At 45.3% G+C, this 23,658-nt stretch overlaps 1 protein-coding gene across 1 annotated transcript; it reads left to right on the top strand.

Annotated features, from left to right (window-relative positions):
- The first annotated feature begins 716 nt into the window (after positions 1 to 716).
- Positions 717 to 23,249, top strand: LOC111148636 (basic leucine zipper ATF-like transcription factor). The gene is made up of 3 exons (XM_022505387.1): positions 717 to 1,018; positions 3,365 to 3,469; positions 22,687 to 23,249. The coding sequence occupies exons 1-3, from the start codon at positions 956 to 958 to the stop codon at positions 22,894 to 22,896; spliced, it is 378 nt and encodes a 125-aa protein (XP_022361095.1). The 5' UTR covers positions 717 to 955; the 3' UTR covers positions 22,897 to 23,249.
- Positions 23,250 to 23,658: the final 409 nt, after the last annotated feature.

Raw genomic sequence — 23,658 nt, 5'->3', positions numbered from 1 at the left:
CAAGGCCACAGGCATTGTGGTAAAGTCAGAAAGCAAATCCCAGTTGGTGTGACTCCGAGTACAGTGCTCATTTCACTGTTTCTCACTGTTCCTGCATTCTGGGCTTTGACCCGGTGACCTTCTTGAATCATTAAGAAGACCCTCCACGTGAAAGGCTCCTCTTTCCTCCGGACGGCGTGCTGCTGAGAGGCGTAGGTGATGAACAGACATTTGAAACATCCACCCCAGAGCCTGCCGGTGGCTTTCAGATCCCCGGGGCCTCTTCTGGGCCAGCAGTCAGGCGAGGCCAGGCTGCACAGGGCGGGCGAGGAAGGCCTACCCCAGGCCATGATGGGCAGCTGCTTTCGGGTAAAAACCAGAAAGAAATCCCAGTCTCGCTGTTTTATTTTGGTTTAAAAATCAAGTCGGCTGACAATGGAAACTCTTTCCCTGCTGCCCTCTCCTCTCTGCCCATGTTGACAGGAGCCGGACTTGCTAATTCGGGCTGGGGATTTTCCCTGCCTGGGCTGTTTTTCTCTTTTATCTTCCTCAATTGAAGAGAGCTGCTCTTCCTTTCAAACAGTCGGAAGGTATCTGGGGTTTTGTGTATTTTTTTTTCTTCCTTTCATATAATTCTGTGGGTCTTTTCCCAGATATGTATTTTCTCTCAAATTAACTTCGAACTTGTTTAAGTTTCCGCCCATGTGACTTCCAGTGTGAGTTACCAGAAACCACAAGAGAGAGAGAGCGCGCGCACGAGCCCCAAAGCGAGCGACATGTCCCTGTGGGGAGCAGTGCCTCGGCACCCCAGAGTGAGGAGGACGCAGGGGGCAGAGGCGGCCGCAGGGCGGGCAGAGGAGGGAGCTGCGCAGGGGGGTGAGCTGGTGGCCGGGGAGCTGTCAGGAAGGGAGGCCGGCTGGTGACCCGAGAGCCCCGTGGCCCCCGGGGTGTGTGCAGAGCCCGGAAGATTGCAGCCATGCCTCACAGCTCTGACAGCAGCGACTCCAGCTTCAGCCGCTCTCCTCCCCCTGGCAAACAGGTAGAGTCCCCCCTTTCCCTGCAGCCCACCTTCTCATTCTCGGGAGGGGGGCCCTCGGAGCTCGGGCTACAGGTCCCCATCCAGGGAACCCCAGGAGGAGCAAGGAAGTGGCTGGGGGCAGGAGCACCCTGTCACAGGACGTGGTGTTTGCAGCTAAGCCGCGCGCCTGTTGGCCAAGATCCTCCTCCTGCACCCATCCCACCCAAGCCCCTTTCCCTCTCCACTCCTAGCGGGGCCTGCCCCCCCTTCCTCTCCCCTGGGCCCCCACCCCGTGGAGCTTTCTAGGAAGCCAGGAGGAGAATGCGCATCAAGGAACCCTGGTCTCTCAAAGGAAAGGGTCCCCCTTTCCCCAAGGCGAGAGGCACCGCGTTAAGGAGGCGGCTGGCATGCCTAGCCCAGGCGTGTGGTTTCGTGGGAGGCAGCCATCAGGGTAAGAGAAGGAAGGGGCAGGGAAAAGCAAAGAAGAGGAAAGGGGCAAGCTGGAGGAAGAAGCCAGGCAAGCCCAGGAGCATCCATGTTATCTACTGGGGCACGGTCCTGGCTGCTAGCATGGCCAGCAGAGAGGGATGCGGGAGCTGCCACCTAAGCCTCTCCCCTCTGTGGCTCTAGACAGGGAAAGGAATCAGGAGAGGGCGTTGGAGCTGGCTGTAGGAGTTCAGCTCTGCTCAGGGAAGCCAGAGCCATTGAGGTAGAGAGTCTGGGAATGTTTGGAATCGAGATTGTGACTTCCAAGTCCAAAGTTTTCAGCTTGAGGTTTGCAAAAAAAGGGGGGGGGGCACTCTGCCTGCCCCCAAAGCTTCTGGAGTTTTCTCTTCACCACTTTCCTTGACATCCCTCTCCAGACAAGGGCTGCTTCATTCTCCCCCGATACGTCAAGGGATTAACATTTCTGCTCCAAGTTTGTGGTTTAAAAACCACATTCTTTCCTTAGCACAGATACCCAAGAGGGCTTGGAAGGTGCTGCATCCGAAGTAAAAGTGTAAGAACGGATAATCCAGCATCTGTCATCAATGTCTCGCAGAAGAGCAGCAGGCTGGGGGGAGTCCTGGTGGAGACCTCTAGAAGGAAAGAGTCCAGTCCCCTGCTCCAGATGGTATCACGGCGGCTCAGGCTGCCTGGAAGTCTGTACTCTTCTTAGGAAGGAAATTACTCATGGCTTCCATGGTAACCTAGTTCCCCATGCCCCTTCTAGAGAAGCACTTCCTTCCCATCTAACCCGATGCCCTCCTACTGCAATGGCCTGGAAGTGTTGCGCATGCTGGTGAGACATCTGCTTGGTGGGCACAGTCTTGCCCCAGGAACAGTGTCTCTGGATCCTGTGTGGGCGTGAGAGGGAACAGGGCAGGCGCTGTGGACGGTTTTACTCCTATACTCATCTTGCAATATCTGGAGGGGGGCGGGGAACTGGAGCAAACCTCTTTGTCCATGTAGAGGACATGTCCGTCTGTGGGATAAACTTAGAGGACATCCAGAGGTCCTCTTGTCCTAAGCAGCCATCCACTGCCTGCCACAGACAGGTAATCACCACCTTTAAAGCTATTCTTGGCTTCTAGTTTGTATTAGGCCTTGTGCTCAGAGCCACGGGGAATGTCAAGGTCACTGAGCATAATGAAGGGAATGCACGAGAAAAAGAGGCAGATCTGGGATGGGGACCTTAGCCCAGGGATGTGGCAGAAGACACATGAATACAAACCAGTGAGGGGTGGGAAGTCCTTGGAAAGGTATCAGACTTAGCATCAGAAGAGGGAAGGGCCTGGATTACGGTAGCCCCCTGGGCAAGACCTTTGAGCCTCAGCCTCCTCGCATATAAGATCGAAACAATAATATTAACTGCACTGTTTATTAAACAAGGAGCTAATTAATTAAACACAAGGAGTTAATTAAACACAGTTAATTAAGCAGGAATTAAACAAGAGCACCTCTGAAAAAGTACTTGCACAGAAGTTGGCACATAGTAGGTGCTCAGCAAAGTTTTGGGGGGGAAAATAGCAAGAAAATTCTAGGCCCAGAAGTGGGAGAGTAAGGGTGAAGCAGACCCAGAGAGAGGAAAAGTGATAAAACACACTTCATCGCCTTCGCCATTTTTTTTTTTTTCAAATACAGCCCTATCGAGGCCCCAGGGTCTTTTTCCTCTTCCTGTAGCTTTTGGCCAAAATAGCTATAGGGACCTAAGGGAGCGTAACAGTGTGGGGAAGAGTTCTCTTTTGGGCTCAGCCTTTTGAGCAGGCAAATGAAAAGATGAAGAAATGGAAGGATGGATGGACAGATACCAAGCAGCCCGAGAACATGCTTTGACTCTGAAGAGAGGAGCACGTTCACCTAATTCCCGTCATCTGTGCTTCCCAGGACTCATCCGATGATGTCAGAAAAGTTCAGAGAAGGGAGAAAAATCGCATTGCTGCCCAGAAGAGCCGGCAGAGACAGACACAGAAAGCCGACACCCTGCACTTGGTGAGTACTCAGAACCTTCTTCAGCCTCTGGAGCCTATAGGCTTTGCTTCCCACCACCCGTGGATGCTTGGACCACAGCTTTGAGGCTTCCTGCACGAGCATGTGGGGGGGGGATGGGGCATGGGGGTAAGCGGAGGGGTAGGGCTGCGGGGTGTGGTGCAGAGGAGAGGCTCTCCTCTGGGTGTTTTGAGGTTTAGTAGCATGGAATGAGCTGGGGTGCTGAAAAAGAAATGAACCCTTCTTCCTGATCCCTGAGAGGGCATGAGGTGTCAATGAGTTGATCGTATGAAGGAGATAGGCTGGGTGGAAGCAGACCACTGCCTCAGAGATGCGGTAGCCAGAGAGAGCTCTATCCCTCTCGAGCCTAGAGAGCAGAAGGCAGGACTGTCTTTGGGAAGAATTTAGAAGGTGTCAAACACTTTTGGGGGAGCCCTGATCCCAGTGTTGGGATTGCCTATGGTCCCATCCCCCAGGAGGCCAGTGGCAGCCACCCTGGTCCCTGCCTTTGGGACAAAGAGGTCCGTAGGGTGCTACACCCTACTCCTCTTTCCAGAACATCATTATGATTTTATTTTGAAGTATCTTTTATGCTGTCCCAAGGGGTCTGTGAAAGATGTGGTTTCAAGTGCACTTATCTGAGATGGTTCCCATACTGGTTGAGTTGCCTCCAGTCTCAAACCTTCTAGAGAAGGCTTTGAGCCCTGGCTTGAGCGGTAGCCTTGGGTAATGCTGAACTGCTAGTCCACCAGAGGACCAAGGCTCTCGTCATGTTGCTGAATTCTGGCTGCATGTTTCCCAGAGCAGTGCTTCCTCCTTATCTCCCATACCTTAGCTCTCTTCATTCTGCCCCTTCATTTGGTCCTCAGTCAACCAGCTCTTACTTCACTGGCTACTTCCCCTTCCATCCTCTCGCCCCACCTCTAGCAATTCCACCTTCCTATCTTTCCTCCTGAACCATTCCCGAACCTCTTGCATCCTAGTCCTTCACTTCAATGGTCAAGGGCAATTGGTACCCAAAATAAGTGCATTTGTGTTTATTTGAAAGATTACCATGGCAATCAGTCAGTTAGAATAGTTGTTTTAATTGTATCAAGAAAGAGTAAGATGCAGTTTTGGGGGAGGAAAGAGATGCTTCTTTTAGCATTGTAAGGAAGCAGAGAAAAGTCAGCACCAACATCTCTGATGGGATGCTTGTGTTTTATGAGAAACATATTCAGCATATCTTCCATTGCGTTCCAACGTAGTTTTAAGTTCATAAATATTTGTGGAATGGAAAAAAAAAAGAACGAATGGACACCAAATTCTCCCTTCTTTGTGATAATTATGATCAGCTGCCTAAATGGGAAGTTGTCAGTAATACTGCTACTTATGGGTTCTCTGTGATTTCATCATAGCTGAGGGTCCTAACACACTCCCGTTTACTATTTGAAGCTTGAAAATCTATGATCACTCACTTGTCTCTATCAGAGTCTGATTCTAATTCAATATTCTTTACAGCCAAAAAGCAAGCAAATATATAAAAATTGGGAAGGATAAAACCTGCCTTTTTGTATAAGTGGGCAATATCCTGAGACTGTAAAACTACTGTGAGCTTTATAAGTTTGGAGTATTTAAAAAAAAAAAAAAGTAAAAATTAAGGATAGCTCAGCAGCTCTGCAGTCAGAAGTACAGGGTTTGGGGGAAAAAAAAAGAAGTACAGGGTTTGAATCCTAACTCCCCCACTTGCTATCTGTGTGACAGATCTCAGAGACCTTCAACCTCCCCTAGACTCAGTTTCCCTATCTCTACATTGGGAAATGACAGGGACTACCTCATAGAGACAACACAATAAAAAGTTCAATGCAGTGCCTGCTGTACAATACTCAAAAAATTTAAGTATAATAAGAGTAATTTTAATAATAGTTATTATTATAGAAGCAAGATAAATAATCATAACTGGGACACCTCGGGGGCTCAGTCCATTAAGCCCGGAAGTGGTGGACTCTTGATTTTAGGTCAAGTCATGATCTCAGGGTTGTAAGATGGAGCCCCTCGCTGGGCTCTATGCTCTGTGGGGATTCTGCTTCTCTCCTTCTCCCTCTCCCTCTGCCCCTTCCTCCTTGTGTGTGTACTCTCTCTCTCTCGCACAATAAATAAATAAATAAATAAATAAATAAGTCTTTTTTTAAAAACCACAACTAAAATTAGATATCTATCTATATCTATCTATCTATCTCAAAATCTCAGGGCAGAGAGATTTCTTAAAGGCTGGAAAGTTCAGACACATTTTTGATGCTTGAGAGTCCTCTACACACTCTTCCCCCAGCCCCTACCACCAAAATGGTCCCCAGTGTATGCCTGCTCACTTCTAATGACAGAGATCTCCTTTCCTCCTGATATGAGCCAAGGAGTCCTCCCTATCATGAGCTGCGCCACCCCTGGTCTTTGTCCAAGCCGGGGGGACGTATCAATGAGGGGGACATGTATAGTTCTTTGCTGTGGCAAGGTTTTCAACGGACTCATCTCTCTCTCTCTCTCTGTAAGACAAGAGTTAGAACCAGAAGACTTGGCCCATCTTGATTATACTAGCCATGACTAGATTGAGAAGATCTCTGGGTCTTGGGGTGCATAGAGCCCCCAGTCATGCCGTCACCACAGTCACATCCACACCTCCAGCCTCAGCCTCTAGAATGTTCCCATCGTCCCCACACCTGGACACTAACTCCTCCCCAGCCTTTTCTTTGGAGCACCCTAGCATTCATCTTCACTTTTTGGGAAGCCAGCCTGGGCACTGCAGCCACGGCAGCTTGTTTCTTGACTTCAGGTAAATGCTTTTGGCAGCGACATTCAAGTCTGTCCCCATCAAACAGAGGGGTTGGCTGTGGTGTGAAATGTTAATTTCCTCTCAGACGCAATCACCCATCTTCTCCGTCCATTATCCTCTTAATTATGTTTGTGATTCAGGTAGAAAATCTTCTGGTTTACCACTAGCATTCTTAGGGTTGAGAGCTGGGTTTACTCTTGACTCCATGCTTGGGTCCACATGTTGAGGTTCTGGAACAGTTTTCTGTTCCAGCTCTTTCCGGCTCTACGACATAGCCAGAGGACCCATCTGCCAATATTTTAAAGACTAGCTACTAGAGCACTGTAACAAATAAAGACTATGTCTGTATTGCTGTGTTAGCTTCATAGGCTGGGGTAATGTTGTTTTCTCAGTTTCAGCTTTGTCACTATTATCTCTTTTAAAATACCAAAAGCATTACTTCATTTCTCCAGTGAGCGTGTGGGATACTTACTATTTAACATTTTCAGTACCTATCCTATAAATGGTTTACAACAAAACACCGAACACTGATTGCTTTTAAAAAGCAGAGTAAGGGGGCATCTGGGTGACTCAGTGGGTTAAAGCCTCTGTCTTCAGCTCAGCATGATCCCAGGGTGCTGGGATCGAGCCCTGCATCCATTGGGGTCTCTCTGCTCAGCAGGGAGCCTGCTTCCCCCTCTCTCTCTGCCTGCCTCTCTGCCTACTTGTGATCTCTGTCAAATAAGTAAAAAAATCTTAAAAAAAAAAAAGCAAAGTAGGGAAGGAGCCTCTTTCTACAATTGTTTAATCTTATGCCAACTTTAGAACATCCTTGGCATTCACTACCCCTCACATAAACTGGCTCAGGTGCTTCTTTTCATAACTGTGATATCAACAGAGTCCACATTCTGTTTTAATTCTCTCTCGTTGGGTGTTTCACACAAGCCCCGGCTACACTTATTTCCTTTCCTCCCACAGACAACTATAAAATCTGTTAGGGGCAGTAAATGCATTGATTAAAAAGGAGAAAGTCAAATCATTTTTTATGAAAATTTTATTTTTTTAAGTTTTCACTTAAATTCTAGTTTGCAAACATACTAGACCAGTTCATCTCCAAAAGACATCAGTAGCTAGTAAGTGGATCCAAGATGATCAGCTGAAAAATTATTAAAACTAGTAAGGGAACCCTGTCAGCTTTCAAAGTTAACACAAAATGTAATGACTTTCCTATATGTAAACCATAACCAACTAGAAAATTTCATGGGAGGAAAGATTCCATTTATAATACCAACACTGGCAAGTGGAAGGAAGGAATACAGTTTACAAAAAAAAAAAAAAAAAAATGCAGGGCTTAATTTTTAAAAACTTTAAAATTATTCTAAGTGATTTTAAAAACACTCAAATAAGTGGAAAGATCTGCCTTATGTAAAAATAGCAATTTTCCATAATCTAGATATTTAACTTAATGTAATCCCAATAAAAACCCAATATAACTTTCTGGAGGTAAGGAAGAGACTTAGATTAGCTATTCTAAGTTCTTAGTGAGAAAAAACGTGTGACAATTTCCAGGAAAATTTTAGAGTGGGTTAATTAAAGAAGATTAGCTGAACAAGATATTAAAGTGAATTATAAGTATAGAAGTCAAAACAATGTGGAAAAGACAGAGCACTGGGCCCAAGAGAATACAGAAAGAGATCCCAAAGCAAACTGAAATTTAAGACCCAAGTACATATATCAATTCCTAAGAACAAGGCACAAGACACAAGAACAAATGCAAAATGATGATGATGGCATTTCAAACCAGTGAAGGCAGCCAAATCATTCAATAAATAGAATTGGGACAACTGGCTAGCCATTTTGGGAAGAAGAAACTAGAGTCTTCATTTCTCATACAACATGCACACAGATTAAATTCTAAAAAAAGAAAAATAAAGAAATTTGGGGGGAAAGAGCACTGAAAAATTATTTTGGAATGGACTTTCCCAGATAAAGTCCAAAACCCTGAAACCATAAAGGAAAAAACTGATATATATTACCTTTATACATAAAAAGTGAAAATTTCTATATGGTTCAAAATGCAATATGCATGGGGCGCCTGGGTGGTTCAGTGGGTTAAAGCCTCTGCCTTCGGCTCAGGTCATGATCCCAGCATCCTGGGATCGAGCCCTGCATCGGGCTCTCTGCTCTTCGGAGAGCCTGCTTCCTCCTCTCTCTGCCTGGCTCCCTGCCTGCTTGTGATCTCTCTCTCTGTCAAATAAGTAAATAAAATCTTTAAAAAAAGAAAAAAACAATACTCAAAGTCAAAGGCAAATGATGGATTGGGGAAATATCTGTAACACATATGACCAAAAAAGGGCATATTTACTTCCTATATGAAAGCTCTTATGAATAAGAAGATGATGATTAACAATCCAAAAGAAAAACGAGCAATGATTATAAAGGGGCAATTTACAGGGAGCCTGAGTAGCTCAGTGGGTTAAGCCTCTGCTTTCAGCTCAGGTCATGATCCCAGGGTCCTGGGATCGAGCCCCGCATTGGGCTCCCTGCTCAGTGGGAAGCCTGCTTTCTCCCTCTCTCACTCTCCCTGCTTGTGTTCCCTCTCTCGCTTTGCCTTTCTCTGTCAAATAAATAAATAATTTCTTTAAAGAAATGGGTAATTTACAGAAAGAAATAAATAGCAAAGAAATATGGAAAAGATTCTAGACCTCACTTAGGGAAATGACAATTAAAGCAACAGTGAAATTCCCTGCCGGACTGGCAAAGACAAAAAATGTTGCTAATATGGGATGTTGTCCAGACAATGGAGAAGCAGGCACCACCACATACTTCTAGTGGGAGTTGGTACGACTCCACTAGAAGTCAGTTTAACCATGCCCATCAAAAACACTGTAACCTGGCCGTTTTACATCTAGAAGTCTATTTACAAATGTACCCACAGATTACACAGTTATGTACATGTGAAGATAATCATTGCTGCATTGTTTCTTATAGTAAAGACTGGAAACAACATAAATATCCATGGATAAGGAACTAATTAAATGAACTACAGCAGTCCATTCGGAGGGATACAATGGAGTTGTTAAAATAAATTACATCTGAATGTGGTAATCTGAGAAGATTATCCAGCTTCTATACTCTTTTTTTCTTTTAAGACTTTATTTATTTATGTGACAGACGGAGATCATACTTAGGCCGAGAGGCAGGCAGAGAGAGAAAGGAAGGGAAGCAGGCTCCCCGCTGAGCAGAGAGCCTGACATGGGGCTTGATCCCAGGACCCTGAGATCATGACCCGAGCCGGAGGCAGAGGCTTAACCCACTTAGCCACCCAGGCACCCCTAGCTTCTGTACTCTTAAATGAAAAAGATGTGAATATGGTACATAGTTTGCTCCCATGTACGTTTTTAATAGAAAGAAAAACATATATGTGCATGTGTGTATGAACTTAAAATTTTTCAAAAAGGTTTTCCCCCAAGGTTAACACTTATTTCTAAAAAGTAGGTTGGAAGGTCTAAAGCAGGGGAGGGATACTGTGCATTTTTTCCCTTTTTTATAGAGTCTGGATGTTTTTATCATGTGCTTTTATTTTTATAATGCAGATATTCACATTCTCAACATCAATCATTACTACATATGCATTAGGATGATTTCTAATTTGACTTCAAACATTGAATCATCTTCTTCTGTGACATTTTATCCCTTGAACATCCTACATAAATATCTCAGTCCTTTGGGAGAACCAACTGTCCATTGGGGTTTGTCAGGAGTGATCCTAAAGTCTACAGTACTGAAAAGCCTCTATAAGGGATGGCAAATCAGTGTCACTTGTGTGACCGTCCTGGTTGAGTGCAGTGGCTTGAAGGATTTTGAGTCAGTGTCCTAGGTCAGTGGGAAAGAGAGTTGAGGTCAGCTGAGCAGCTTTGTTCATGAAAAGGCTAACGGTAGAAGAGATGGTGGGCAGAGAGTAATGTTAGCCCGGAGCTATGCCTTTGACAAGTCAGATCTGGCCTCAAGAGTGGAATTGGAAGCAACGTGGAGTAACAGGGCCAAATCTGAAAGCTGGAACTTGAGTACTCCCTTAGCTGGGGGTGGGAAAGTTGCTTTCCTGGGGCTGGCTCCTGAAGGAGTCTTGGACTAGTCTAAAAAAGAAACAATTATAGGTTCTAGGACATATTTTAATGCCATATATAACAAATGTTCTGAGTATAAATTATGCATGAAATGAAGCTTAAAGCTATTGCTGTGAGAAAAAAAGGTATTTACAATCAGAGGAAAATTGAGTAATGGAAGAAAAGCAGCTCAATGAAGATGTCAACCCCCAGGCTGCCTTAGAATGGCACTATTGTTCTTGGTCTTCTGGGGAATACTGGAAGAGAAAGCTGTTTGTGGTCCTTTTTCACTCCTGGAGTTCTTCGCTTTCTCTCTGGGAGACCATGCCATAATATTTATTGGCATAGAGAAAGCATAGGTAGAAAACAAAAAAACACAGAAGGAATGTTCTGGCTGTTCCACCCTTAAAAAATTCAGTGAAAACCAGCCAACCACCTGTGGAAAAGAGGCATTTGTCTTGGGCCTCTGTGGCTATGAATTTCTTTTTATTAAAAACATATTAATTAAATACATGACTATGTACCGGGCACTGTGAGTTAAGTGCTCTACCTATAGTATCTCATTTAATCTGCACAAAAACCTGTTTTTTTGTATTATCATAGTAATATCATTTTTGTATTAGGTTAAGCAAATTGTCCAAGGTCACAGAGCTTGTAGCTAGGTCTGACTGATTTTAGAGCCCATCTCCCTAACCATTAAACTATACTGCCTCTTCCTTCAGACTCTCATGAAGATGTATTCATCTTCTCTGATATCCTCCTTGAGTCTCTTCCTGACTTTACTTTTTTGTTCTTTGAGGAACATCTTCCAAAATTCACACTCGTTCCTTCTCCACATTAGGCCTAGTCAAGAAATTAAAGTCTCTATGAAATATATCAATATATCCATTGAAACCCCCTCCTTTTTTTTTTTAAGATTTCATTTATTTATTTGACAGACAGAGATCACAAGTATGCAGAGAGGTAGGCAGATAGGTAGGCAGAGCGGGGTGGGGGGAAAGCAGGCTTCCTGCCAAGCAGAGAGCCTGATGTGCGGCTTGATCCCAGGACCCTGAGACCATGACCCGAGCCGAAGGCAGAGGCTTTAACCACTGAGCCACCCAGGCACCCCTGAACCCCTTTTTAAAGAAAGCTGTGTGGCAGTAAATATTGACATCTCATAAGAGAACACTCCTTGGCACAGCAATTCTACTTATAAGAGTTTGAAAGAAAAATGATACATAAAGATACCTAATTCATCATAAACACCATGAACTGATACTTTATCAATACTATAAAATTGGACAGATGCCCAACAAGAAGTGATTAAGCTGTATTATGATACATTCAGACACTAGAATTTTATACTGCCACTAAAAATGACTATGTAGATCTGTAGCCCCAAAAGATATCAATGACTTAGCACTGAGGGAAGAAACAGCAACTTACAAAGAGTATGCAGAGTCTAATCCCGTTCATGTAAAATTTGTGGGTTTGGGGCACGTTTGCATGCATAAAGAAATATCTGGAAAGATATTCTCCAAAATGCTAATAGTGTTTCTTTCTGAGTGGTTGAGTTTTGAGTAGCTTACCTTACTCTGGTATTTTTCTATATATTTTTTATTGTGATGAATGTGTACCATTTTAAAAATAAGAACAACAAACTAGTAGACTATTTTCATTTGGGGAAAAAAAAAAAAAAAACATGTCAAGGCAATCCACCACCCTTAAAAGCTTGTACCACTGATGATGAGTCAGTACGGCTAAGTTTGGGAGGCATATTTGAGAGGAGGCCAACTCCACGCCAGTCCTGACATTTATAAAGAATTTCTGTTCAAATGAGATTACAGGTCCCGGGTCATAAATTGATGGTGCCCATTCAAGCAGGAGTCTTCACAAAGCTGCCATTAGCAGCACCCAAAGGTCTTTCTCCTGAAAAGAATAGGAGTCTCATCAAAAAGTCCTTTTCTAAGCTGCTCAGGGATTTTCTTAGTTTCCTCTGTGGGACTCGTCTGACACCTTGCTTCCTAGGGGGCATAGATTGGTTCCAGAGGACAAAGTCCCCTTCAGATGGTGGGATATCTGTAGAGTCTCATTTTGGGTCCACATGGTAGCTTGGGGGAGGGGGACTAACAATAATTATGGTTATATTCCCTTGTTTATAAGATCACAGAATTAGAAGATAACTTAGAGATGCTGTAGACTAACCAGCCACATAACCAATGGGGACAGCAAGGTCTTTCTCAGGACACCCAAGAACCCAAACCTCTTGCCTGCCCACCTTTTGCTTTTGTTTTGTACCGCTTTGTTGAACAGGACTTTGCTATGCAGATGGTGTTGCTCTTACATGTCCTTTTGCAAAGGGTAAGCCAAGAAGTGAGCCATTAACCAGAAGGTCTGAATGACCTAGACAATCCTAGTAATAGAACCCAAGTATATACAGCATGAGATGAGAAAGAGAGTGCAAGGTTGAGAGGGACTGAAGTTTAAGTGTTCCTTTATGTTAAAAAGATCTTAAAGTTGTAATCTGAAATTAAAAGCATAATACTACATTGGGGAAAATATTTGCATCAGATTAAATAAATGCAGATTTCATATTTATACCATAGAAAGAACATCCTTTTTAAGAAAAACTTCAAGACTCCAATAGGTAAGTGGGCAGAAGCCATGAACAGAAAGCTTGTGTAACGTTTTTCCTACCAAAATGAAAATAACCCAATTTGCTATTCTGATTGTGAAAATGATATACACTAAGAGTTTCTCAGCCTCGGCACTATTGACATTTTGAGTTGTATCATACTTTATTGGGGGAGGGGTCTGTCCTGTGCATGTAAAATAGTAAATCTACCTCCTAGATCCAGTAGCAGCAGCTCACCCCACAGTTGTGATGATGAAAAATATTTCCAGACCTTGTCAAACGTCCCCTGGGGGAGGGGGGGGCAAAATTGCCCCCGGTTGAGAATGCTGTACTAGGAAACAGACACATAGAAGATTCTTCCTCCTTGGTAATCAATAATTTATAAAATTACAATGAAATTAAGAAGCTTGAGGCGCCTGGGTGGCTCAGTGGGTTAAGCATCTGCCTTCAGCTCAGGTCATGATCCCAGGAGCCTGGGATGGAGCCCCACATTGGGCTCCCTCCTCGGCGGAGAGTCTGCTTCTCCTTATCCCTCGCCCACCCCCTCTTGTGCATTCTCTCTCTCTCTCTCTCAAGTAAATTTTAAAATTCTTTAAAAAAAAAGAAATTAAGAAAACTTCAGAAGTCTAATTGGCAAAATATATTATTTAAAGTTATAGTGCTTAAATGCCAAAGGGGTTGTAGTAACATTGACTTATATGTTCACCGCTGATGACACTATATATCTTATGGAACCTTTTACAGCATTACAGCCATGAACTGGAAGACTGGCCATGCCCTTTGCCCCCCTAATCTCACTCCTACAAGTTTAGGAAATGATTGAACAAAATCCATTATGGGTTTAAGATGTTCATTGCAGCATTGTTTATAATAGCAACATTTTGATAGCAACCAAAATGTCCAACATTAAAAAACCATTTTGGGTAAATTGTGGCTCTTCCATGTGATGACATAGCCATTAAAAATGATAATTATGGTGATGATGTAGATGTGACAAAGTCATTACAAAGCAAAATACAAATCATCTTTACAATGATTGAAATTTCATAAAAACAAGTATGTGTATCTTAAAAAGAGCAATATGTGCAAATGAAAACAGTTGTGTTGAAAGTACTAGGATCGTGGGTGGATATGAGTTTTAAAAAACATCTTAAATGTAGTTATACTGTATATTTTTTATTCAAAAACAAGAAAATGGTTAGAGATCTGTGTGAACTCAGGAGGACACTGAGGACAAGGGCAGCAATGATATCATTGAGCTAGAATTTGACGGTCAAGTTTTAGTAAATCCTACCATTTATCCTCCAAACGGGAACACTTTTGGAAGTGAAAAGAGCTCACATAAGAATGACCCCAGGACAATGGGTATGGAATGGGACTGTCCCAGTACATATCTCATCACTCTCAGTTTAGGGAAACTAAGGAGGGTGACCTGGAGCTCTTATAAAGCAAGATATTTATTCAAAAGCAGGATAAAGTTCAGAGCCAAGCAGAGGAGACTAGATTCCTAGGGCCAAAGTACACTTTCTTACAACTGAGGATCCTCTAACCAAAATGTTTTCTGGGTGCTCAGCTGGTACAGATACCCAGAAAACATTTTGGTTAGAGGTGGGACAGTCCAGAAAATTCTATAAACAAAGGCCAATTTCCCAGTACTCGATCCAGTGTTAGAAGAGATGATCGATCCACTCAACAAGTATATATTAGTGTCCTACATGCCAGGTATGGTTTTTTTCCAGGCACTGAGAATACAACAGGGATAAGACAGAGACCCTGAATTCATGGACCTTACATTCAACTGGAAGTCACACTGGAAAACACGCAAATAAATGGACAGGCTAATCAAACCAAGTGAAGAGGACTTCAAATAAAATCAAATAGTGCAATGTTGAATGTGGTTAAGGGGTGGGTGGGGACAGTGATCAAGGAGGGTCTGAGACCCTGATATTTGAGATCAAATGGGGTGAGAGAAAGAGACTGGGAAGATCTGGGGGAAGGGTGTGTTTGGCAGAGCTTTGAGGCCAAACTTTGTGTGGCCAGTCAAGGGTCAGAAAGATGCCTTGTAGGACCAGCTTTTGAGAGCATGAGATGCTCAGGAACAGGGGTGATGGAGCCACAGGTAGCAGGAACCCGATGGGAGGGGGGTGGGTCAACAAAACTAATTCAGATCTGCCTGGGGCATATATCTGAACCTAAACTCTGATTTACAGACTGGAAAGCAGTAACACCTCACTGGGCTGTTCAGGAGTTCAATGACAGGGCAAAGACAAAAACAAAGCAATAGTGTATTTGTTTTGTTTTGTTTTGCATTGAGGTGAAGGTTATATTTATTCATTCATTTGAATGCAAAGCACTTGGCCTTTTTTTTTTTTTTTTAAAGATTTTATTTACGTATTTCACAGAGAGAGACATAGAGAAAGAGGAAACACAAGCAGGGGGACTGGGAGAGGGAGAAGCAGACTTCCTACAGAGTAGGAAGCCTGATGCGGGCCTTGATCCCAGGACCCTGGGATCATGACCTGAGCCGAAGGCAGCAGCTTAATTACTGAGCCACCCAGGCGCCCAGCACTTGGCATTTTCCTATAAATCAGTCAGATGAGGATATCAGATGTATTATTATAGATGAAAGCATATGCCCTTCCTTCCAGTTGTTTATAAAAGCTTTAAGAGCACTAACGGTTTCACTGGCCTGGCTTTTTGCCGCCACCGCTAGGCAAGTCCCCTTCATTTGGTATGGATGGGGAAAGTCAAGTTCCAGTTAAGGAAACTATACGCAGAGTTCTTAAAATGCTGTTAATTCTGCTACTCCCACCCATAGCTTTATTTTGGGGAACAAAAGTGTTGTTAAGTAGGGATCTGACCTGGGCCTTTTCTAAACAGGGAATCTCTTAAACTCATTTATAACCATATAAAGTAGAAGCTATAAAAGATATTAAAGTCTTGGTTAAACACTCCATTGGAAGTTTCATGGACATCATTAAAAGACTGTCCATATGCAGGGTTTGGTTAATTCTTAGAGTCTAATTGGTAGTCAAGCAACACGATTTTATCAAACACTTACTATGTGCCAAGCACTGTCCTAGTCAATGATGACAAAACAGTGAAGACAGCGATAGACCCTTACAGAGCTCAACAATTTAAAGGGAAACTAGTTAGTTATCATTAATGAGATTCCAATAGATACCCTGCCTCCTGCTTTTCCATCATTTCAATGATCTGTTCTGGTCTACTTGAAATTGTTTTCACCAACTATAACAGCAGTGCGATAGGCACTTTCCCTTAAACAAACATTTACTTTCGAAAGATTTTTTTGACTTAGAAACATTCTCCCACTTTTCTAAAGTTATTTGTATTATACTTACATTATTTATCCTATATATTAAGATAAAAAATTTAATAAAATAAAACTATAAATATATAAATTTAATAAAAGTAAACATTCCCCAATATTTATATGCTTACATATATATTAATTTTTTATTTAAATTCAATTAAGTTAACATATATTGTATTATTAGTTTTGGGGTAGAATTTAGTGATTCATCAGTTGCATATAATACTCAGTGCTCACTATGTCAAATGCCCTCCTTAATGCCCGTCACCCAGTTACCCCAACCCCCCACCCAGCTCCCCTCCAGCAACCCTCAGTTTGTTACCTATAGTTAAGAGTCTCTTATGGTTTGTCTCCTTCTCTGTTTTTGTCTTATTTTATTTTTCCTTCCTTTCCCCTATGGTCATCTGTTTTGTTTCTTAAATTCCTCATATGAGTGAAATCATATGGTTTTTATCTTTCTCTGACTGACTTATTTCACTTAGCCTAATACCCTCTAGCTTCATTCACGCCATTGCAAATGGCAAGATTTCATTCTTTTTGATGGCTGAGTAATATTCCATGGTATATATAAACACTACATCTTCTTTACCCACTCCTCTGTCAATGGACATATATATTTTTAAGAGGAACCAGCTATGAACATGATTCATTAAGCTCACCTACAAAGTGTTTTCTTTTCAAGTCTTGATGCCTGAGACCTGCTCGAGGACAGTCAAATTGGAACCTCTCACAGGGGTGAAGTTCAGGAGTTAAAATCTTTTTGAAGCTCTTCAGGTGACTTTAGTGTGCAGCCAGGTGCATGTGGTAGAATGTGCGGAGTGAGTCTGGGACAACTGGGGGCATATACATGCCCAGACACTGTCCCCAGAGGACTGGCAGGATTGAAGAAAAAAAATAACTTAATTTAAACCTTTGTGTTCATGGCAATTACTAGTTGTTTGTTTTTTGGAATTGGGTTTGCTAGTGATAACCTTCCTAGGTTGAGATATCAGTCAGGATTCCATTCAGCTAAAAGTAATAGAAAGACTATCAAACGGGCATCACTAAGTCTCGGATAACAAGGAATTCAGAATGGACAGGCCAGGGCCAAGTGCAAGAACATCATCAAAGAACCGGGCTACTTCTGTCTGTGTGCAGGTATCCTTGCTATGCAACTTTCATCCTCAAGGCTGCGATATAGCTTCTGGACCTCTGGGCACCAATCTGGGTTGAGGGAGGGTGGGTGGCTTTTGTCCTGGCGAGGCTTTACCTTTTCAATTGGAAAGGGTAGCCCCACCCCCAGGTACTTTGACTTAGATCTTATTGGTCAGAATCTGTCACATGGTGTTGCCCAGCTACAAGAGAAGCTGAGCATTTGATAAATTCTCTTTCTAGCTCTCTGGAGGAAAGCAAGGAGGAGGAGGTTAGTACAGTAGAGATTTCCTCAGAATTGGACTTGTTATTCAGTGCAAAGACCTGTGGCTTGATGATTCTTCTTTTCTCCTCTTTGGGTGAGGAAGAGGAGTTGGGGCCAGTTTCCCCGGGACTGGTGGGAGGGGTAGGCATAGATCCTCCCAGGGCTTGGGAAATGTCCTATGCCGGTTCGCAGACTTCTTCAGAAATGGTGGGCTCCACGCTGTATCTGTGTTTGGTGGATTGGTGACTGCTGGAGACTGAAAATATTTAGGTGTGAGAGATAAGCTTCACTTACCATTCTCATGTTTAAGTGTAGGTGAGAGCTAAAAGGTCACCCAATTGATAAATAACTACGTGTTCTGTTGAAGAGGAACACGCAGGGACTATTTTCACTCTTCTGGAAATCATGATTAGAGCCTTCAAGGAGAAGGTCAAGGCACTAAACCAAAGCCGGCAGGGAGGAGGACCAAAGACCTGCTCACAATGCCCGGAGAGTCCCTGCCAGAGCCTGGGGCCAGAGCCTGTCCTTGGCCTTGCTCCTAACTGGCTTCCTTGTGGGTAAGGGAACTGTCTGGGGATTCCCCATCATTCATGAGCTCTTTGAGTGACCCCCTTTCAGCCCCTCCAGTAGGGAATTTCCCAGAATGTTCCCACACCCCCATGAAGCCTCTTCCTTAACCACCCCCAAGCTGCCTGTAGTTCAGGGTTGGCATCAACGTTCCAGCTTCAGAGCTGGGGGTGAATTATGAGCATTATTGTCTGGATTTGTAAGAGGTGGGAAAGAGGAAAGCTGAAATTGGAAAGTCGACAGGGCTGAAGCCTCCCAGGAGCTAATTACCAAACATCGTAAGATTTAAACAAATGTCAAAGTCAAAGAGAATAGGGTAGGCACAGACTCCGAAGCCAGGCTGCCTCATTCAAGTGGTGGTGCTGCCTCTTTACAAGCTGTGTGACCTTGAACAGGTTACTTAACTTCCCTGTACTTTTAGGTTGTCCTCTTCTGCAAAAATGCAGATAATTATGTTATCTACCACAAAGATTAAAGATAATAATACCTGTCAAATACTTAAAAGAGTGATTGGTACATGGTAGCATTCAATAAATGTGAGTTCTGAAGTCAAGCCAGACTATTCTTTTACAAATTTGGTTTCCACTAATTTTTCTTGTACAAATTGAGTCTACGTCCCTCTGCCCCCTGCGACCTTCTCCTTGGCATTCACACACACTCCTTCCTAACAAGTGGACCGGGTTAAAGGCTCATACACTCAGGTATTTCGTTTGGAATCTGAAATATTCGAGAGCCCAAGAGGGCTTGGAGATTTTCGAAGCTAATGGGTCCTTCTAATGTTTTTCAATATTCACTGCACTGGGAGCCTCTAGCAACCCAATGCCAGACTGTACCCCAGACTGCTTAAATCAGAATCAGGCACCAGGACTGGTAAAGCTCCCCAGGGGTTCCCATGGATCCCAGGGTGTGGCCAAGGTTGAGAACCATTGTTGTGGTCCCGTCTTCCTGTTCTAACCGGAACAGGGGCTCAGAGAGGGAAAGTGAGTCACAGAGGCTCACCTAACCAGGACCCCAGTCCCCAGTTACTGCTGATGGAACCCGCTATCGCCATGTGCTCTGGACCTCACTCTGTATGTGGAGGAAGGCCTGGCTGTGAGTGAGCTCTCTAAAAGAAGAGCTGGACAGAGGATTCCCTCCCATCTCTGGGCAGGGATGCAGACGATCAGCTCCTTGACTGGAAGAGTGTGACCAACTCGGGGTTCCAGTGTGGTGTTTAAAGATCACCAAAATCGAGACCCAGTGCTCTTTCGGGACACTGTAGGGCAGCCGAGGACTTCTTAGTGATTTCTGAAGACCTTCGGTCACTTAAGTCACCGGTCTCTCAGGGGAAGCATTGGGTATGCCAGAGCAAGAACTGGGCTGAAGATGGGAAAGCCTCGAGCCAAACCCTCTCTTGCCCCTATGTGGTTACGGGGCTTTGGGTCAGTCGCCGAAGTGTCTGGACCTCTGATAAAATCAGTGTCTTGAGGCAAATTCCAAAGCCCTCTCTCCCAGCAGTGCTGCCACCAGCCTGGGATCATTCGGAGGGGGTATTTTGGGTAGCTTTGTCCCAGGGTCTCAGTTGGCCTCATCTGAGAAGTGGGGATCATGGCAAGGGCTGGCCTCCCGTGTCCATCTCAGGGGGTTACCGTGAGGAGCCTGAAGGACAGAAAGGAATTCTGAAAAGCGGAAAGCAAGTCAGGCAGAAGCCCAGATGCCGGCTTTACGGCTCCCTGACTGACAGAGGACGTGCGTGTGAGAGGCCAAAATTTCCTTCCCAAACATTCCTCTCCCCTTCCCACTGAGTCCTAGGTTTCCAGCTGCCACTGGGAAGGGAAGGGAAATGGGGGGATGTGGTCATTGTACCTGTGAGTAAACACCTGCTCCCATTGGCCGCCTTGGCTGGATTGTCCCTGTGTGAGTGCTTTCCAGCGCAGGACTGCCCCAGGGAGGGTCAGAGTGGACTGAGCCCGGGACATTTTGGGAGGAGGCCACCCCCCCCACGCCCCCCAGCCACTTCCTCCTGCAAGGGAAGTCGAACTCTTGCTCTGGCCAGTGTCTGGCTGGCTGCATGGCTCCCGGGCTGCCCGGTCTGGTTTCTCTGGGGCCCTAGCAGGAAACCGTCATGCTTCCCAAGGTAAAGACAAGCTTCTTGTCACAGGTGGTTGTTTTCTGGTCAGAGGCAGCGGTGGTTGTGAACCCCCTCGCAGAGCTCTGGAATCTGCAAGCCAGGAGGGGGTGGTGGCGGTGGGGATCGAAAGCTAGAGAGAGCTCAACAGAGCTCGCTTGGGGAGGAGGAAGAACCTGCTGTCACTTCCCGAAAGCTGGGCCTGCCTCTAGGCGGGGAGAAGGTCAGAGCGGTTGGTCCCTGTGGCCCGCCTACCCCACCCCTCCCTTCTGCCTCGGGGTTTGCCCAGGCTCTTCAGAGCACAGAATTTACAGTAAACGTTGTCACCAGTGGAAACTCTCAGAGGGGGGCGAAGAAAAGGGCTAGAGGAAGGGGCGAGGACTCCCGGCCCCCAGTTCCCGTCTTAAAACCACCCCCCCACCCAGTCTCATGGGTTGCTTTCTTTTACCTTTCGGTAAAGAGGGGATGCCCTGTCTCTGGGATGTGCCTGGAAACAAGGAAATGGTAAGATAACGGAGCCGCCATACCTCGCAGAAAAAGCGGGTGCCTCTGACTCCACCATCGTGGGTCTGAGTGTCCTGCCCACCCCCATCCCATTTCAGAGATGGGGGTTTCCTTTGTACTGACCTCGGCACCATTTTCTAGCTCAAAGCCACATACAGGAAATGCCAGGCTAGGGCTGAGCCTGCTTGTATCCGTCCTTCACAAGTGGATGGAAGCCGTCCTGATGGGTAAGGCCACAGGCATAAGCTCCTCTACCACTTAAAAAGGAACTCTGGGGTTCACGGATTAGGGCAGTTGCCAGCCTACCTAGCTCTCTCATTGGACCACAGCTCCTGCTCCTGGTGGGTTATGTAAGGCACCTCTTAATCGGCAAGTTATCTTACACCTGCTCACTGCCCATCACGGTTTCGAGTCAACTGTTCCTCCAGCCATCGGAGTCATTAGCCAGTCAATCAACAGACATTTGAATTCATACTGTGTGCCAGGCACCTAACGAATAGGCACTTGGTAAGTGCTTGACTGATTAAAACCAGTGTAATAGTGTGTTTAACTTATGTTTTTAAACTTGCCTGATCGTTAGCTAGATGACCTGGGGCACTTGTTAAAAACTCAGTGAATTCCCAGGTTTCACCCCAAATCCCAAACCCACTGAGTTCAAATCTCTAGATTTCAAGAACAGCCTGAAACTCTAATAAGCCCTTCAAATAATTCTAATACTTTGGCCATGCTGATCTAAGTCAAACAAAACTAGAAATATTAAGGCCCGGTTGCCAGCTCAGGTTGATTTTTTGAACTGAAGTGTAACTTACTTACCTCTCCAATGCCCTTTTCCCTTCCTCTGTGGCACCAAGGATTAGATGGGTCAATCTGTTTGATTGACTCGAGGAATGTGAACCTTCAAATCACATTGGAAATGCAATTCCCTTAGGTAGCTTTGTTTTCCAGTACACACTAATTACCAGAGTGGAATTGTTAATTAATTAATGATGTGATCAGGAATCAGCACTCTTGGACCCAGAGTTTGCCTGATTAGCATTTATCTGATGGTGTTCTTAGCAACAGGGGAAAGGTGTTTCTGGAAAAAAAGCACATACGCCTGGGCGGAACACACGCAGGGCGCTTTAAACCAGGCTCTCGAATTGACTGGCCAGCAGAATGAAACCAGCCAGCAGAATGGACTGGAACTGAACCTTGTGGTGGGTTTTGACCACTTGATGTTTATAAAGACCCTGGTGTTCTAAAATCTGGTTAAGTAGACAGTTAACCATGGACTCCGTTAGGCTAAAAGCCCACCCTGGAAACATTCAGAGAGCTTGCGGTATAACATTGGGTAGAAAAGCATGAAATTAGTATAAGCTGTTCTCTCAAACTCTTTTCCATTTTTTCAGGCTCTCACCTGTCAGCCTGTTTCCCATAATATACACTTGCCGCTCTCAACCCACATACACACTCGCACAGACCCACATACACACGCACACGAAGGTGCACACTCCCACCCATTCCCACGTGCTCCTCTATCAGGTGAGATCCTACGAAGCTGCCATCCTTATAGGGCAAACGGACAAAACCCAGCAATTTTATGGGTTCGAGCTTGTATCTGGGCACACACATGTGTTTATAAAGGCACCCATGCTCTCATACGACACATGCAAATACATGCACACACACGTGCAGAAAAAAATCACTGATGCCCCTCCCCGCGGCTGTGCTGGTGAGAAGTGAACCTGTCTCCTTCCGCTCCCCGTTCTTCCCATCCTGTGCCTTCCTAGAGACTGATCTCTGATGCTGACTTTTCTCCGCACAGGAGAGCGAAGACCTAGAGAAACAGAACGCGGCTCTGCGGAAGGAGATCAAGCAGCTCACAGAGGAGATGAAGTATTTCACGTCAGTGCTGAGCAGCCATGAGCCCCTGTGTTCGGTGCTGGCCGCCAGCACGCCCTCGCCCCCCGATGTGGTGTACAGCGCCCACGCCTTCCACCAGCCTCACGTCGGCTCGCCTCGCTTCCAGCCCTGACTTTCCAGACATGGGGTGGTGGGGGACGGAGCCCCCCAGCCCCCAGCTGCCCTGGCAGGCCTCAGGAGGGGCACACGGACTGTAGCCAGGCTGCCCTCCCCCCCCAGGGCCTCTCTCCATCCGGAGACCCGGATGCAGAGGCCCAGACAAGGATTGAGCACAAGACTGGAGCAGCTGGGAGTGTGGGAGGCCACCCAGTGGTGTCGCCGCCTGTCTGTGTGTGCTGAGCCCCCATGCGGATGGGAGGCCCAATCCAGAGCTGGACCAGACATGATGCCCGAGACCCATGGCATTGAGGGAGGAGGGTAGGAGAGGGCGGGGGTTATTTTTCTAAATAAATTTCTTAAAAGAAACCAGTTTGGCAAACAATTTTCTTCTTTTACACACTTCCTTGAAACCCTAAGTTCTGTGGGGTTGGCACCTTCTTTTGTCCTTGGTCTCAATACGCATTAAAGCTCCATAGACGGCTAATATCTCTTCTCTCCCATGGTTTGTTAGCCTACTTGGGAAGCTGGGGCTTTTCAAAGCATCTTCAGTCCTCCCTGGAGGCATCTTCTTGGTTTCCTCCCCCAGTCACCTCACGATGACCTCCACTTTCCATTCCTCACCGCCTCGTCCTTCCTGGATTGTCGGCAGGCCGTGCTCCGGACGTGGGGAAGGACCAGTGTGAGATGCTCTTCAGAGGAAGGGTCAGCTACGCTCCCTCAGCTCGGCCCAGACAGCCAGCCCTGGAAACTGCTGCTTGCCGGGCCCTAGGCAAGG

This window comes from Enhydra lutris, unplaced genomic scaffold (assembly GCF_002288905.1).
Source record: "Enhydra lutris kenyoni isolate GAN:26980312 unplaced genomic scaffold, ASM228890v2 scaffoldscaffold20, whole genome shotgun sequence".
Lineage (NCBI taxonomy): Eukaryota > Metazoa > Chordata > Mammalia > Carnivora > Mustelidae > Enhydra > Enhydra lutris.
Note: the sequence above shows the minus strand (reverse complement) of the source record. Positions and strands in the feature narration are given on the sequence as shown.